This window comes from Seriola aureovittata, chromosome 2 (assembly GCF_021018895.1).
Source record: "Seriola aureovittata isolate HTS-2021-v1 ecotype China chromosome 2, ASM2101889v1, whole genome shotgun sequence".
Taxonomy (NCBI): domain Eukaryota; kingdom Metazoa; phylum Chordata; class Actinopteri; order Carangiformes; family Carangidae; genus Seriola; species Seriola aureovittata.
The window spans coordinates 11,709,408-11,725,936 of NC_079365.1; the positions used below are offsets into that span (position 1 = coordinate 11,709,408).

The window sequence follows — 16,529 nt, forward strand, 5'->3', positions numbered from 1 at the left end:
GGTCTAAAACGATCTCAAATGTACCTCGACCCGTTTTTTGAACACGGAGGCATCTCGTAAGAGCAGTGAATTACATTTTATGTCAACAAAATCTTATGTTTCAAAATCTTGTTGAAAATAGCGATCATGTCAGTGTGCATCGGCTGCCAAATCCATGATAGTTACGGTAGAAAGCGGAAATGCCATAAGATTCGCAGCTGATGAAGGACGTGGTTTGTTCCGGTGAAAAGTGGATTTCGCTGCCTCAAGACAGACGGTTTTAGACTATAACTTATTATGTTTTAATCGACAAATGTACATATTTTAGCAGTAGATAATTTAATGTCGTAAGACAATGAGACCTTTGTGTTTTACCTTTGAGAACTGGCCTCTGTAACGCCTTCACCCGCTGCCTAGCTCTCCATCGACGGAAGAAACAATGCAGGCCTAGCTAACAGCTAACAGTTGCTAGCGGAAGCTAATCGGATAACGCTGGTCCAGCAGACTGCAGTGGGATTTAAACCTTGGACGAAGCCGCTTTTCGACGCTTTAATAGCATCAAATCCGGTATGTTATCACTGGTTCGGTATTTTGTGTTGCTTTTCACGCGGCCCATGTTATTTAACCTATTTTTTTGTGAGAATAGCCGCTACTAATCATTTAACGGCATATTTTCAAAAAGTTGAAGCCGTTAGCTTGTTAGCCTTAGCGAGTTAAGTAACGTTACCTTGTTGATTTGGTCCTAAAAGTCTGTCTGTGTCAGTGGAGTACAGATGTCTGTGGTTAGCAGAATGACAGTGTATGATTTGATATCCTGGTCATACATGTTAATAGTGGCGACCACAGCTTAATTTCCACCGTGGTCCAAAGCAGTTGCCACTCTGACAGCGTACAGTACACTGAACTTAGATTCACTTTGTTTATATCGTAACTAAAAGCTGTAACTCAAGGGTTTCGTTTGAAACAGACCTACCAGATACTGGCCCACCCGACGTTTAAGATCCCACCTTAACATTGCAGAGAGAGAGACACTGCTTGAGGCGTCCTAGCAGTAGTTTAATTTAGAATTTAGAGTTATAGCATACACGTTTATTTGTTTAAGTTTTTAGTTTTGTATTATTTACTTTGAAATATAATATATGTACTGTAAATTAGAAAAAATACACCCCGTTTCCAGACAAACAACTTCCACACCATTCAAGCAGAGAAAGAAGAGGGGTTAGCCAAAACACAGGCCTTTCTAAGAGAGAAGGCCCCTTGAAAATATACTGAGAGATTGTGAAAATGCATAAGTCACATGGATATCAATGTCAGCTGTGTGCCATCACCCTATCTCCTTGCTGATGCATTATTGATAGAAACATACCATCTTACTTGGTCTACTAATTCTAGTTTTTTATTTCCATCTGGGTTAGAGCTGATACAGTTTGTATAAAATTAATTGGCACATATTTTGATAATGGATTTGTGAGTGAACTGATGTTAGTAGATATAACCTTGAAATTTTTTTTTTTTTTTTTTTATAAACAAAGCAAGTCTTGACTAATTGAGAACATAACCAGCAGGTTACTGGATAATTAAAATAATTGTTAGTAGTTGTTAGTTGTGGAGCAAGTCCACAGTGTATGTACCAGCATACACTCATCCTCCCTACATTTCCAGCAAATTGCAGGATCTTTTAAACAGATTATATATTGTTTTACGTTTTTGTCAGTGTTAAAGTTATTGGATGTCATTAAAATCATGTATTAGTTGCACCTAGCTAAAACTGCAATCTGCAGATCAAAAGTCAATAAATCATACTAGGTATGATATGCAACAAAAAAAACATATTGTAATTATTTGCGATTGTGATATGCCATTGTGATTTCAGTCGGAATGGTCATTTTTTCCATTTCATTTTCACAGAAAAAAAGTGAAAATGATGATGTGATTTTTGTTGTACTAAAGAAACATGTTCCCTTACGTCTGGAAAATATATTTTAGTCCAGGTAGCATCACAACGCTTATGGTGCCAAGAATGCACAACAATTTGACACGTTTTGCTTTTGTCAAAAAAGTTGCAGCACTTGCGATTTTTTTGCAGCTCCTGCAATTTGGATATTTCAGTTGGCCATATTGCAATTTCGATTGTATTTTGATTAATTGTGCAGCCCTAAATCATACCTTCATGCAGGTTATACATTTTCAGTTTAAGTTTTCTATGATCGATTTAATCTGCTGATTATTTCTGATCAATCATTCACCCTATGAAATGTCAAGATAATGTGAACTGTGATCTTTGTGGTTCATCTTTCTAATTCTGGTCAATCTCTTTTCAGCTATGAGCTCTCAGCTGCAGGTCTTCTCTCCCCCCTCGATCTCCTCCAGTGCCTTTTGCCGCGTTAAGAAGCTGAAGGTGGAGAGCAACGTTTGGGATGTGTCCACCACTGAAGCTTACAGCTCCATAGCAGGCCAGTCAGCATACACCTTCACACCTGCAATGGCTGTGCCACCTTTCGCACCATCCCTGGTCTTCCCTCCTGCGGCTCCTGGCTCCAGGGGTCAAGTGGTGGTGCGTGCAGCAGATAGCACCGGCAGTCTTCCCCGTGGTTCCAGTCGGCGAGTCACTGAGCAGGCGACGTCCTCCTCTTATGCTCATGCTGAGACGTCCTCTGAAACCAGGGGGCACAGACATGGGCAGAAAAGAAAGATAGAGGAGGCCAGTGAAGGCAGTGGGAGTGGATGTGGCAGTGTCCAAATATTAGAGGAGCTCTCAGCTCCTGCAGCAACATACTCCACCCGTACAGGTGGTGGTGGAGGAGGGGGCACTGGCCAGTCTATACCCCACTCAGCTCCAACCACCAAGAGCAGTAGCTCCAATGGTGAAGGAGATTATCAGCTAGTGCAGCATGAGATCCTCTGCTCAGTGTCCTGTAGTTATGAAGTGCTGGAGTTCCTGGGAAGAGGCACATTTGGACAAGTGGCCAAGTGCTGGAAGAGGGGCACCAATGAAATTGTGGCCATCAAGATCCTGAAGAACCATCCGTCGTATGCTCGTCAGGGCCAAATTGAGGTAACTAGATATCATTTTGTCGATAGAATATTTGTGACTCCAGGGGTCAAGTACTTTGATAATGTGAAATAGTTGCATATAGTTATTAACTTATGATACTAAAATGTCCTAATATACGTAGCTATCTGATATACCTGACAGTCACTAAATGACAAAGATGTATTTTACTTGAGTTAATATCTAAGAATCTTATGTTAAGTTTTTTTTTTTTCCATTACATCTAAACCAGTTTATCAATGTTGCAGTTTCCTGTGTCATAGTTTGTGTTGGAAATGATCAGTTACACTATAAAAGCAGGATTCTATAGTGTGGTGTTTACATGGGTTCATCCTTGTTCGCAGATGCCTCACAGCTGTGTTGTTGCTTAGGGCCATTAACTGAAATGCACCTGATAGGAGTTGCTTGGTACTAATGACGTTCAGGCTATATTCACACTATTACATTGTAGTTTTAAAATGAATGGCATCCACTACACCACCACTGCCCCTAAAACGGAGACTTTTTGAAACACCGCTGACCCAGTTTTAGTCTGAAAATTCTAGGGTTGCATTGTAGTCTGGACAAGCAGAAACGAAGACCTTTGGAAACAATGATGCAGACACCTGCCTCACCTCCTGTTGGGTCTTATCAGTCATAACTACCAGTGATGAATGCAACGTGGATACCAAATTACAAGCGTTAATGACGTGTTTGTTAGTTGTGGAGCAAGTCCACAGTGTATGTACCAGCATACACTGATCCTCCCTACATTTCCAGCAAATTGCAGGATCTTTTAAACTGATTATATATTTCCTAGCAGTGGGTGTGGGGTTAAATTCTAAAAAATGAATGAAAAATGCTACAACTGCCTTTGCTGTTCTTCATTTCTAGCATTATCTGCAACTACCAAACTATCTGCTTCCTGTTTACACCGTCATGTGTATGTCCAGTGTACAGGACTGGTCATGTGATGTGCGTTTTCAGGTGTGTTAGCACGGACAGAGATAATTTCTGATAAAGAGCTAAAACAGTCGGAGCCTCAGCTATATTAATAATTTCAGAGCAAATAGGCAAAATTAAACTTGAAACCACTGTAACAGGCCCACACATAATAGCATTATAATGCATTTCATTATACTTGCATTAAGAGTTGTTCCTTTCTCTTTCATAGGTGGGCATCCTGAACCGGCTGAGTGCAGAGAATGCAGATGAGTACAACTTTGTGCGTTCATATGAATGCTTCCAACACAAGGGTCACACCTGCCTGGTGTTTGAGATGCTCGAGCAGAACCTGTATGACTTTCTCAAGCACAGCAAGTTCAGCCCACTCCCCCTACGGCACATTAGACCCATTTTACAGCAGGTTGGGAAACAGAGATTCATATTTTTTCATTTATTTTTCATTCATAGTGTTAGATCTACATTAATATGTGTGTTTGTACCTTTAGGTGGCTACAGCGCTAATGAAGTTGAAGAGCCTGGGTCTGATTCATGCAGACCTGAAGCCTGAGAACATCATGCTGGTCGACCCTCTTAGACAGCCCTACAGGGTGAAGGTCATTGACTTCGGCTCAGCAAGTCATGTGTCCAAGGCTGTTTGCTCAACCTACTTACAGTCTCGATACTACAGGTACGTGGCAAGAAATCCAGCTTTGTTATTAATTAGCCATGTTTTTATGATACAACTTGTTGCTCAGCTGCCTTTCTGGGGTACTAGTCCTCTAATCTTCTGTTTGCTGTCTAGGGCTCCAGAGATAATATTGGGTTTGCCATTCTGTGAGGCCATTGACATGTGGTCTTTAGGCTGTGTGATAGCTGAGCTGTTTCTGGGTTGGCCTCTCTACCCTGGAGCCTCTGAGTACGACCAGGTCAGTATTAATGTTTGTGTTTTCCAGGCCTTGTCAGTGTATGAGGAAAATGCTCAAATGGGAAAGGCTAATCTATGAGACAGAGTTAAGGCTGCAAGTTCTTACATTGGTAACAGGTCATAGAAGTACTGTAGGTGCTTTGTCCAAACTCACATTAAGTGTTGTAGAAGAACAAGCGTGGCGACAAACTGTTTTGTGTTTTTTGCAGATACGTTACATTTCCCAGACTCAAGGCCTACCAGCAGAGTATCTTCTCAGCGCCGGCACTAAAACCAGCCGCTTCTTCAATCGCGGCCCTGACTCCAGCTACCCACTCTGGAGGCTAAAGGTGAATAAAACCACACATAAAATCATGCTGAAAACATAAGCAGGCTTTAAAAAATGTGTTGGGGGTATCTGAAAACAGCTAAATATATCAGAACGTAAAGAAGCCTTGATGCTCCTTCTGATTAGGATTTTTTTTATTGGAGTTGAACTACATCATTTGAATAATTTTTGGACAAATAATTTTTGCCTTGAAAGATAAATAGACATTATTTTCTTTTTCCAGACCCCAGCAGAGCATGAGATGGAAATGGGCATCAAGTCCAAGGAGGCCAGGAAGTATATCTTCAACTGTCTGGATGATATGATGCAGGTAGATGTGATTTTTCACATTACATTTAATATGGTGCACTATAGTTTTAGAACTGGATTTCACACTGTTTATGCGTACTCAAAAGCACAAAGGAGGAAATCACACCACCTATACATGATATTGTTTGTTTGACCGATCTGAATTCCAGGTCAACCTGTCGTCTCATTTGGAAGGGACTGACATGTTAGCTGAGAAGGCTGATAGACGAGAGTTTATAGACCTCTTGAAGAGGATGCTCCGTCTGGATGCTGACAAAAGGATCACACCTACAAAAACTCTGGGTCACCCCTTTGTCACAATGAGCCACCTCATGGATTATCCTCACAGCTCCCAGTAAGTTTGTGTACTAAGATGTAGATATGCTCATTTAGGTGAGTGTTAACTGAAATGTAATGAAACGTTGTCACTCAATACTCTCCAGTGTGAAGTCGTGCTTCCAGAACATGGAGATCTGCAAGCGCCGAAGCTCCTATGACAGTGGAAAATCCTTGTACTCCACCAATGCCGTCCCCAGCGCTGCAGCGGGCAACCTCACTGTTACCTTCAGTAGCCAACTCAACCAGCATAACCAGGTATGACCCATGACTTCACCATAAATTCTTACATATGTTTAGGGACCTGTAAGACTGTAAGGGTCCGCTGAGGCCCGAGTGACACGACGTTTGTCATCGATGTGTGCGCGGATGTCGGTGTACCCTTCAATATGTTGTGAAGTCCACATAGCCACTGCGTTATAAGTGCACCAACTGCGCATGCATTGGAAAACTGAAATGGATGCTGAATTTGAAGAGAAACTGTGTGGAGAGGTCTGTCGCTACCTGTATCTGTATAATTCAACTTAAAACAATAATTCGCAATAATTTGTGGAGGGAATTTACCTAGACTTTGGGAAAAGGAGAAAGTGTGTGTCAGCAGGAAATATTTAAGTGACAGCTTTGTGAAGGCAAGGAAGAGGCGGTGCAGAAGGCAGGAATATTTCTGTTCCCCCTATTGTTTCCCTTGTTTCCACACAGACTCCCTACTTTCCAGTAGAGTTAATGTGAATCAAATTTGAAGTTATGCCTGTTATGTTAGGGTTAACTTTGAGTAAACTTCCTGTTATTGTAGATGTTTTTTGTTTAGATTTTGTGGACTAAAAGATCCCCCATGAAAATATACAATATAAAGAGTCACTATGTAGATAATTAAAGAACAAGATAATGACAATGTCCTATTTATAAGTCAATAAAGGCAAGTAAACTTTAAACTGTCTGTCTCCCAAAAACAGTCAAGAATAAATCCAAAGGTCAAAAATAGGAGTATCATCTCATTTGACTTCTATATTTTGGTCAAATGAGGTGAGTCTTGCTACACTATATGATTATATATTATTGTACAAGATTACTTGATTATATAACATTACTATTTAGAATAATCCTCTTTAGAGTATTTGAAAAATGAATTTAACCTTTATGTTAGGTCTAGGAGCTATAGAAATACATGCATCACATGCAGCCCTCAGAACAAGTGAAGTACTCCCCTTATAATTCCCCATAAGTCACTACTGGTATTTGGGGGGCTCTGAGGATGATATGCTTCCCGTCGATGGCGCCAAGACACAGCGGGAAGTTCCAGATTCTCCAGAAATCCTGTGCAATTTCCCACCACTGTGTCAGGGACAGGGAGGGGATGAATTGCGGTTGCAGAGTGTCCCAAAGGACCTGGCACACCTCTGGAATGATCTTTGAGACAGTGCAGCTGGCTAGTCTGTAACTTGCAGCTACACTTACCTGAAAACAACCAGCAGCTAAATAGCATAAAGTCACTGCTAACCTTTTTGCCACAGTGACTGGAGCTTGGTGTGTTGTCTGATGTTGGATACGTTCACCGATGCTGTGGGCCAGAAAATGAAATAGGCAGCCGAAAATACTCATGAGACTTCTCATCCATTGAATGCATTTCCTGTACCGACATGCTGAACTCCCATTTTTGGTCTTGTTAATGAGCGGCCGCACACACCACTTTGTTGCTTTCTGCGCTTTTCTTTTATGTGATTGTGTTAATTTCAGCAGACAATGCAACTCTTCTTCTTGCACATCCTCCAAGTGGGCCCTAGGTAGACCAGAGAGTAGTATAATAAGAACTACACGTTTGTGATGTCCGCAGCTGTTCATATGCACGTCCGCAAGGGATTATAATTGAGGCCTAAGTCCTCCAGTATTAATCAGTGATGTTTTTAATGTCTCTAACAGGTGCCTTCTGCGGGGGGAGCGGTGCCTTTGCTGAACTACCAGCCAGCTCTGTATCAGCAAGCGACCATCAACATTCCCGGGCTGGCTCAACAGAGCGTCCCGATTCCGACACGTCCTGCTGGGCTGTGTAGTCAGACAGAACCCTTCCAGCAGACTCTCATCGTCTGCCCACCCTCCACTATTCAAGGTAAGTGATATAGTAGCATGCAGACTGAGAACAACACAAGGGGCTTCAGTGGGGTCAAGTTTGAAGGCGAATCAAATATCAAGAAACCTCACAGTGGTTTATTTTGATTTCAGTATTGTGAAGGTGCTCATCAATGGATTATCCACTTTGATTTGTGTCAGGCTGTCTCTACCGGCACTTTGATAATTGGATTTTTTTTTATCTACCTTTTTGATTACTCCATCACTTGAATTGAAGACATGTCTTTACACATATTGAAAAATCAGAACCTGAATAAGGAGTTAATGTGCCATAGTAACCAACTTATGCATGTGAACATACTGTGACTGTGTTTTTCATCAGTATTCTCATATCATTTATTGACCATTGTTTTTTTGTGGGAATGTCATTTCCAGGGCTACAGCCATCCAGTAAGAGTTCCAGTTTCCCCGTGAGGATGGATAACTCTGTACCTATAGTACCTCAGAACCAATCTGCTCAGTCATTGCAGATCCAGCCAAGTATGCTCACACAGGTAAGAGTTTGTGAGGTGTGTATGTCAAATTTGTCTGTGAGCTGGCTTGTCCTTTCAAAAATGTTATATATGTTATATAAAGATTAATTATGTAATTATGTGTATTATTTACTGGTATGCACGAATGTACCACCAAATAAGAGACACAGCCCTGTGTATTTCTTTCCTGTCATTTTCATTTTGGGTGACCCATAGTATCACAGTAGAGATGGGGTCACCTTGGTGGCAAAATTAGTGTCACATGTAAGACCTTTGTAACCTTTTTGAGGATTAACCTGAGAATATTGCACCTTTTGTTTCCAGTAGAGCTGTGACCTAAGAGTTACAGGAACTTTACATAGTCCATAGCTGGTAAATTGCAGAAGTGATTACTACCAACAGCCTGTCTGGCTCATGTCCCCACATGAAGATGAATGAAGAAATTGAAGAATATCCTATTCGGACTGACACAGTGATGTGGTTCAAAACCGCATTGGCAGTCTGAATGGTTCAGCGTGTCAGCTGACCTAACTCTCAACCAGGACTCTTCAACCTCTAGCTGGGTTTAGTGAAGTTACATTTCTCTGGGATGGAAATGATACTGACGTTCAAATGTCATATAACCTACTCCCCAAAAAGAGAGAGAAAGAGAATAAAGAAAAAACTATGAAAAAGCTGTGAGAGGGATGGAGAAAAATCAACAAAGAGACAGCACAGGTTTGACTTCTAAGAAAGAGGGAGTGTGTATGGACGAAAGGAGAGAGACTGCAACTGAAATTTAATTGCTATTGGATCATATTTTAGTGTTATTCCGTGAAACTGTTTCAATGACAATCAAGGTGACAGCTGAACCATGTTGTATAGACCTGCATCATATTCACATCTCTGGTAGGAAGAGAGTGGAAGTTGCATATTGGAAAATGGTTTTTTGGATTAGGTTAGTCTATTTACAGCATTATACAATTTTCATTTTACACTATTTACCTTGTGTAACTATTACACCTTGTGTAACTATTTACACCTTGTGTAACTTTATTTTCATTCACAGCAGTTTTCCTTAACAGTGATCGCAAGCACATGTTTTTGTCATCCATCCATCAGTATCTGAACTCAAGGTTGCTGTAAAAAATCTGGCAACATCCATGAATGATATGTCATTAGCACCAAGCTGAGAGCAGTGGTGCCCAGTTTTGCTCATTCATGGTTAATTAGTCCATCCAAACAGTCTCCCTGTTGGGTTTCGCCTTTCTCCCCCTCTCCTCTCGCTGCCAGCACACCTGGAAAAAGTTTAATGGGGAAGAAGAGAGGATTATGTTCTTCAATAAAAAGTTTCCTTTCAGTGAGGATGTTGGTCATTTCAATGCATTTATATGAGTGAGTTTTGAAATAACAGAAGATGTGGCTTGAGTGACAGTCAACACTGTTTTTGTTGTTTGTGTTTCTGCTGATTGCATCCTGCCTCGGGTTTGCTTCCAAAACTGTTTGGACTGTCATTCTGGGCCAGGCCTCTCTTATTCCCAGTCTCCTGTCTGGGATGGAGGCCAGATGTATAGTGCGGGAGACTAATCTGGCGCAAAAAAAGCTAGTTAATTGCTGTTCACTAAAATTAGGACTAATTGCTGCACCCTGCAGAGGTCAGGTGTCCAGATGGCCAGTGGTACGAGTGTGCATCTCTTGTGCAGCTGGTTTTATCCGTGCTGTCCCTTCGTCTAAATCAGATACAGCCTTGAAGGACATAACTTTTCATCCTACCCTAACACTGCCCTCCCCTATCCTCCCTCCCTCCTCCAGGGTTCCTGCACACCCCTGATGGTGGCCACCCTGCACCCACCCTCAGCAGGCTTAGCCCCCCAGTATTCTCTGCCCCTCGGGCTGGGCGCCGGGGTGGGTCGGCCCACCCTCCTGGAGCACACAGCCACAGTGCTGGTAAAGCAAAGATGACATCCCTGAAGAAAGACATGCACATGCACACTCCCTCTACCACTAACAATGCCATCTCTCTCCTGCCCCACTTTCCATTTTCTTTTCATTTGTTTGCATTTTTCCTCTCCCTCTCTGCCACATGTTGTATGGGGATAGTCTTTATTTTCCGTATCATATTTCTACATTCTCCCTCTTCTCATGTGGACTTGTCATGGTTGTCAGAATCATGGTTGGTCAATGGAAAATCAAACGGCTCTTTTTTGGTGTTTTTTGATCACCATTATCCTTCCTGGTGTTCATGATTTTAAATTCCCCGTTGTGACATTAGATCGGAATTGACTAAATTTACAATCTTTCCACTCCAGACGACACCCTCTCCCCGCACCATTCACACACTCTCTCATTCCCTCCCTCACAGTCTTTCCCCATAGGTGTGCTGAGGGCATGGAGCGCATGTGTTGCTGAGTTGGTCTGCGCTTTGCTTGCAGCTTCTCTTGTCCTGCCCATCCTTGATTTCAGCAGAGGAGGTTGCAGCTACAAAGCTCACTAAAATCCATACTCAACAGCCTGACTCTCTGACACACGTCTCTTGTTTCAGCCCCAGAACATGTGGCATGCCTTTTCCCAAGACAGCTTATCAGCAGACTGTTTGGCATCAGTGAACTAAACTAATCTCTCTCTTCAGTGTTTCTTCTTTAACAGGCACCATGGTTCTGTGTATACTTGTCTTTATATCTGATCTGACTGTTTACAGTGTCTCATCATCTGTGCTTTGCATGGTATCATCCTGTGGATTTGTTGCAGGGCTATGCTAAAATAAGGGAATGGCTTGGGAAAGGTTGCTCGCTTATCTAGCTTTGTGCTTTTGCCTGTAGAAGAGATTGCCCATTGTTTTGCCTCTTTGTCTTCAGTCTTTGGGTTTGTTTCTCAGCATGGCTCAGTTTGTCTGGCCCATTCCAGTAATCAAATAATTTATGTCGATTCATAAATAGCTAATCCTTGATATTCCATGTTCTGAAGCGTCAGTGTCTGTTGTTTTTCTCAGCAGGCCTGGCCTACTGGCACTCAACAAATCCTCATACCATCATCATGGCAGCAGGTCCCAGGCGTGGCCATCCACAGCTCTGCCCACCAGTCAAATGTCGCTGGATCTCCCCTGGAAACACTTCACTCAGATGCTAACGCACAGCAAGGACACAGTTGGAGGTCAGTCAACCATTGACTGTTGTAGTCCAGACCCACACAAACACAATGCTTGAAGTTCACTATTTTTCAGTCATTTTAGAGATTGTTATCAAATGCAGATTTAAATTAGTCATTTTTGCCAAGTCTCTTGGTTTTATAGTTGCTTACAGTATATCAGTATATCTTTGGTTAACGTGGCTACTCAACGTCACGAGTCCCATCAGAATAGTAGGCTTTCCTTTGTTCACCATTCATGTTATCATTATAACAGTGGTGTCTATCACTAACTTGTTTGATTTTGGACAGGAGCACAAACCAAGGCAGGACTCAGCAGGAGAGGAAGAAGGTGAAAGCCAGACGTGGAGAGAACAGAAACAGGTTGGTACAGCCCTGCAGATTTTTTCTCTGATATATAATGATAAATAATAATAATTAAAACAAATCATGAATTTGTACTGAAAATGCCTTTTTGGTTTCAAATTGTTATTTTTCTTGTAACATTATGTGTTTCTCCTCTGCAAATGTCACTCCACTAGATTTTAACAGAGTTTTCCACATTCCTTTGTCTTCTGGTTTTTATGTGTCATCACGATGACCAAAAATCATACTTAAAATTCAGCATTTGCTTTTTTTCTCTGTCCAGGGGTTTATCTGCTGCATCGTTACTCAGCAGTAGTGGTGTGACCCCACCCATTTCCAGTGCCACATTGTCCCAGCCAATCATCATCTCCGACACACCCAGCCCAGCGGTCAGCATCATCACCATTCATAGCGACACCGACACAGAAGATGAGCGCAAGTTCCATCCCGCCAGGTGAGAAAAAGATAATCCGAGCTCTAAACATATGTGTAATGTTTCTTTTCTGAGCATCCCTGACAGACATCTGGGATTTTCTGAGGCTCCCATTGTCACCTCATGTTCTCCATCTTAGCTGCAACAGGGCTTGTCAGATATTTCTAATTTAAAAACTATCCTGTGTCTTGGCACTATCCCGTACTACCATGACATATTTTCTGCAAGAGAACAGATGAAAGGCAGGGGTTGTTTGACTCCATTACCAGACCAGGGCTTTATTGATTTAGACAGCATTGCTTTGATATACCTATCTCATTTCCTTGCTATGACCTGTGAAATAACACTGTTCCTCTCTTCACACAGTGTTGGTCTGAGCCAGCGCACTAATGTTATCAGCTGTGTGACGGTGCACGACTCGGACTCCTCTACAGCCAGCCCCCTGACTCCTCTGCCCCGCACACTTAACCCCGCTAGCACCATGTCATCCCGCCAAGTCAAGTCTCTGGCAGTGGTGGCACCTTCAGTCAAAACCCAGGGCTCTGAGAGAGGAACAGCTTCACGTGGACGCCTAGAGACTGGTGAGGGTCGATCCTGTGCCTTTATTTGTGTGCGATCAGTAGTTTTTGTTTTGGGTGAAAAAGCAGCATAATTTAATACGTACAACTTTTTATCCCCAGTGAACTACATGAAGCCTAAGAGATCCAGCCGACAGCCATGCAGTTCAGGGGAGAGCATTGAGCGTCATGGACTGGTGCCAAGCCAGTCACACCCCCTGAACCTCAGCCAGGTGAGATTGTGTTGGTGTTGGTTGTTTTGCCAAGTCATGGCCATAATAAACTTTTATGTGCATTTCTGTTACACGTTTTGTAATAAGGTGTCACTGTGATAAATATACCAAGAGGTCTGCCCCCTGTCCCATCACGTGGCTGCTACGAAGATGAACATGAGTGAGAATATCGGCTATAAAAGTTTATGCAGTACACAAGCTGTTGTGTGCAACATGTGACAACAAATAGAGCTCCAACAAGGTTAAATATTCTTGTCCAAACTGCAGGTGGTCTGGTCAAAGAACTGCACTTTTTTTATTGTGTTAGGGCGTACAGTCTGGAAGTTGTCACAGACACAGAGAAACAGCAGTCATAAGTTGCAAAAGACATTTGTTTTTACCCTTATACACACACACAAACATTTACGACAGGGATTCATAAAATCTGGTCAAGAAAGAGTGACTGTCACAGATATTTACTGTGGCAGAATATTGTACAGCAGAAAAATAAACTTTTTTATGTGTTATAAAGAGAGTCCAAAGTGCTATCTGCTGGACAAACAATGTAATGACAGATAAGAGTTTGTGAATGACCGGAACAAATTTCAGCGTTTATGTCCTGCCATTGATATGTGTCCATAGCAATATATCTGTGCAAAAACAATTCCTGCTTAAAATATTGGCACAAAACAGGGGCTCATGTTAAATGTCTACTTATGCAGTGGTTCCCAAAATGAGGGATGAGACCAAGTCAAGTGATTGAGAGGATAGCAAAGGGAAAAAAACAACACCTCTGCTGCATACAATAATCTTCAATCTTCGACTTTTCTTCCTCCTTCATTCTTGTTTTTTTTTCTAGTGTAGCGTTTTACCTCTTCAGTGATCCTATAAACTATAAACTAAAGGAATCTGAGGAGGAAACTGCTTTGATGTTTAACCACCCACAACTAGTATTTACAACATGGGATTATGTGCAGCGGGGATATAAAGAGTCACAAGACAAAAAGGTTGGCAACTAGTGTATTGATGTGTGAAAGCACAGGCTGCTTCGACTTGTTAAATGTCAGTAACCTGCTGGTGGGATGAGTACAAATAAAACCCTTTGCAGTCAAACTTTGCTCAAACCTACAGAGCTTAATTTTAAGTCTAGTGGAACTCCCAAAGGTAACATTTATATTAGGCTCAGTTTTGTAACAAACATGTAGTCAAGGGTTTGAAAATTCCTGTCATTATAAACATCATATTGTTTCCGAGAAGAGCTGGAACACGTCGATACTGAATCTGTACTGTTCTGCTGGACTGTGTGGAATACGATGATTTCAATTACGCTAAAGCCACTTAAGGGAAAACCAGAGGGGAATGTGTTTCCTTGTCAAGTGTTGCAATTATTTTGTTTCCCACCTGTAGGTTACAACAAAGGTAGATTCTAAATGTTTATAGTCACCTCACCAAAACTATCTGTGATTTCCTGCCTTCTCATTGCTGCATGTATAATTGTTATTTCTCTTTAGGTTCAGCCGGTGGTTTCTTCATCTCAGGAGCGTTCGGGGGCGTCCAACAGTGACTCTTCTCTGCGTCGCCAACAGGCGTTCCCTCCGGCCGTCTCAGCCTCTCACTACAACTTCCCCGAGGTCTCCGCCCTGACGTCAGCCTCAGCCCCCGGCCCCAGTCTGTACTCCTACCCAGCCTCCACCGCCCTCTCCTCAGCTTCTCAGGCCATGGAGCAGCTGCTGGGCCGTGGTCACAGCAGCCACGGTCACTCCCCCTCCGCCTATGCAGCAACATACACCTCATCCTCTTCCTCCAGGAGAGACTCGGCCAGTCGCAGGGATTCCGTCAGCAGTCTGCTGCACGGCCTCCCCGCAGCCTACCAGCATCAGTTCGCCACTGGTTCTCCATACGTTAGCGTGACGCCCCGGGCCGAGGCTTACAGTGCCTACCAGCTGAGCCCCAGGCGCCTCACACAGTACCCCTACCTATAGGGAGCCACACACACTTGGAACAGAGGAAAGAAAAAGTCTACTTCCCCACATACTATCACAAAGGGACATTTAAACTGTATTTCTAGTAGAATAACTGTTGGTCACTTATTTGTTGCTGCTTTTGTCCACAAGGCAGAATTTAACCTCCAACTGTGGACTGTTTTAGTGTTTTTGAAATGTTCTTTGGTATTATTTGATATTGTATCAGTTTATTTTCCCTTTTTTAAAAATATTGTTTATAGCTCATATTTTATCCCCATCTTATCCAGATGTACAATTAAGGCATTGTGGTTAATGTATTTTAAACCTGTTTATCTTGAGGTTTTGTGTGAAGAGAGATTATCCTCCTGTCACAAGCTGCGACGACACTTTAGGTGAGCTTTTTAGACGCCTGACTCACAGGGCTTGGGAAGCTGACAGAGCAAGTTACAAGTCACAAGCCTTGTTACAAAGTTTTCACACTAATCCAGCGAGGCCCTGTGTTTTTAGCTGATATAATAATGACTGTACCTTACCCATGTCTCTGTTTACTCACAAATATGTCTTTTACTATGTTTAAATTATGTTGTTGTCAGTGTGAGGTAGGAAGAGGAATGTCCATGAAGATGTCGAATAAGAGAAAGGTGTGGTGAAAACTGTGATGGATACATGTTAATTTAAGTGCACATGTGATAGTCTGTTAATGTGGTGACAGTGTTTAGGCAGGATTAATCATGTCCTTTATTTTTAAACTGCATCAACTGAGTGCTGAATGTATTTATGAAGTACAGAGGAGTGGGATCACCATCCTGAGGAATGACGTGAAAAGGTTTTGTTTAAATTGTTAAAATAAGAAAAAAAAAAAAGATGAATTAACCTTCTTTTCCTTACTTTCTCTCCTTGAAATATGAAAAAGCCAGTTACACATGGACCGAAAAAATATTCTATAATATCTGTGAATCCTGAGTGTGTAGGACCTGCTCATTATGAAAATGGATTTATGGCCAGTTTTTTTGTTTTGTTTAGTTTGTTTTTTTTGTCCCATTTTCCCCCCTTGACTTTGGAAATGCTCACTAGGAAGTTGTAACAAATGACCCACACTGCTGTACAATGACTGATGGGTATGAGAGTATGCAAACTAAATATGTTTTTCCACATGATAACTACAGTCACCATTCATCTTGTCTGAATTCAGACTCCAGCAGCTTCTCCTGCCACCGTCTTTAGTTAAAGGAGGTGAATCTTTGGATGGTTTCTGTGGGTTATGAAAACTTTTTTTTAAGTAATTCCTTCCCTGTTGTGTTTGCATCAGTTTTGTGTTGTAATGTCTGAAAATTTAACTGTATTTCATCTTAACATAGTATAGTTAAGAGGCTATTTGGTAGAACTAATTCAGGGAAAAAGGTTTCAGCTCAAATAATCCACTGTCACTGTTTTCAATAAAATAACCACGAATTCACAAAAAGTTC

The 16,529-nt window shown here is 42.0% G+C and overlaps 1 protein-coding gene across 4 annotated transcripts; it reads left to right on the top strand.

Annotated features, from left to right (window-relative positions):
* The first annotated feature begins 181 nt into the window (after nt 1–181).
* On the top strand, nt 182–16,525 carry hipk1b (homeodomain interacting protein kinase 1b). Of its 4 annotated transcripts, none has more exons than XM_056391745.1 (18): nt 182–546; nt 2,301–3,034; nt 4,185–4,376; nt 4,462–4,643; nt 4,758–4,881; nt 5,090–5,209; nt 5,432–5,518; nt 5,667–5,851; nt 5,940–6,090; nt 7,750–7,936; nt 8,332–8,450; nt 10,221–10,355; nt 11,398–11,558; nt 11,844–11,915; nt 12,181–12,351; nt 12,697–12,911; nt 13,011–13,120; nt 14,611–16,525. In XM_056391745.1, the coding sequence occupies exons 2-18, from the start codon at nt 2,303–2,305 to the stop codon at nt 15,079–15,081; spliced, it is 3,414 nt and encodes a 1,137-aa protein (XP_056247720.1). In that variant the 5' UTR covers nt 182–546; nt 2,301–2,302; the 3' UTR covers nt 15,082–16,525. The 4 variants fall into 4 exon arrangements, with proteins under 4 accessions (XP_056247720.1, XP_056247727.1, XP_056247735.1 ...); XM_056391752.1 differs by having other exon boundaries at nt 11,401–11,558; XM_056391760.1 differs by lacking the exon at nt 10,221–10,355.
* Nucleotides 16,526–16,529: the final 4 nt, after the last annotated feature.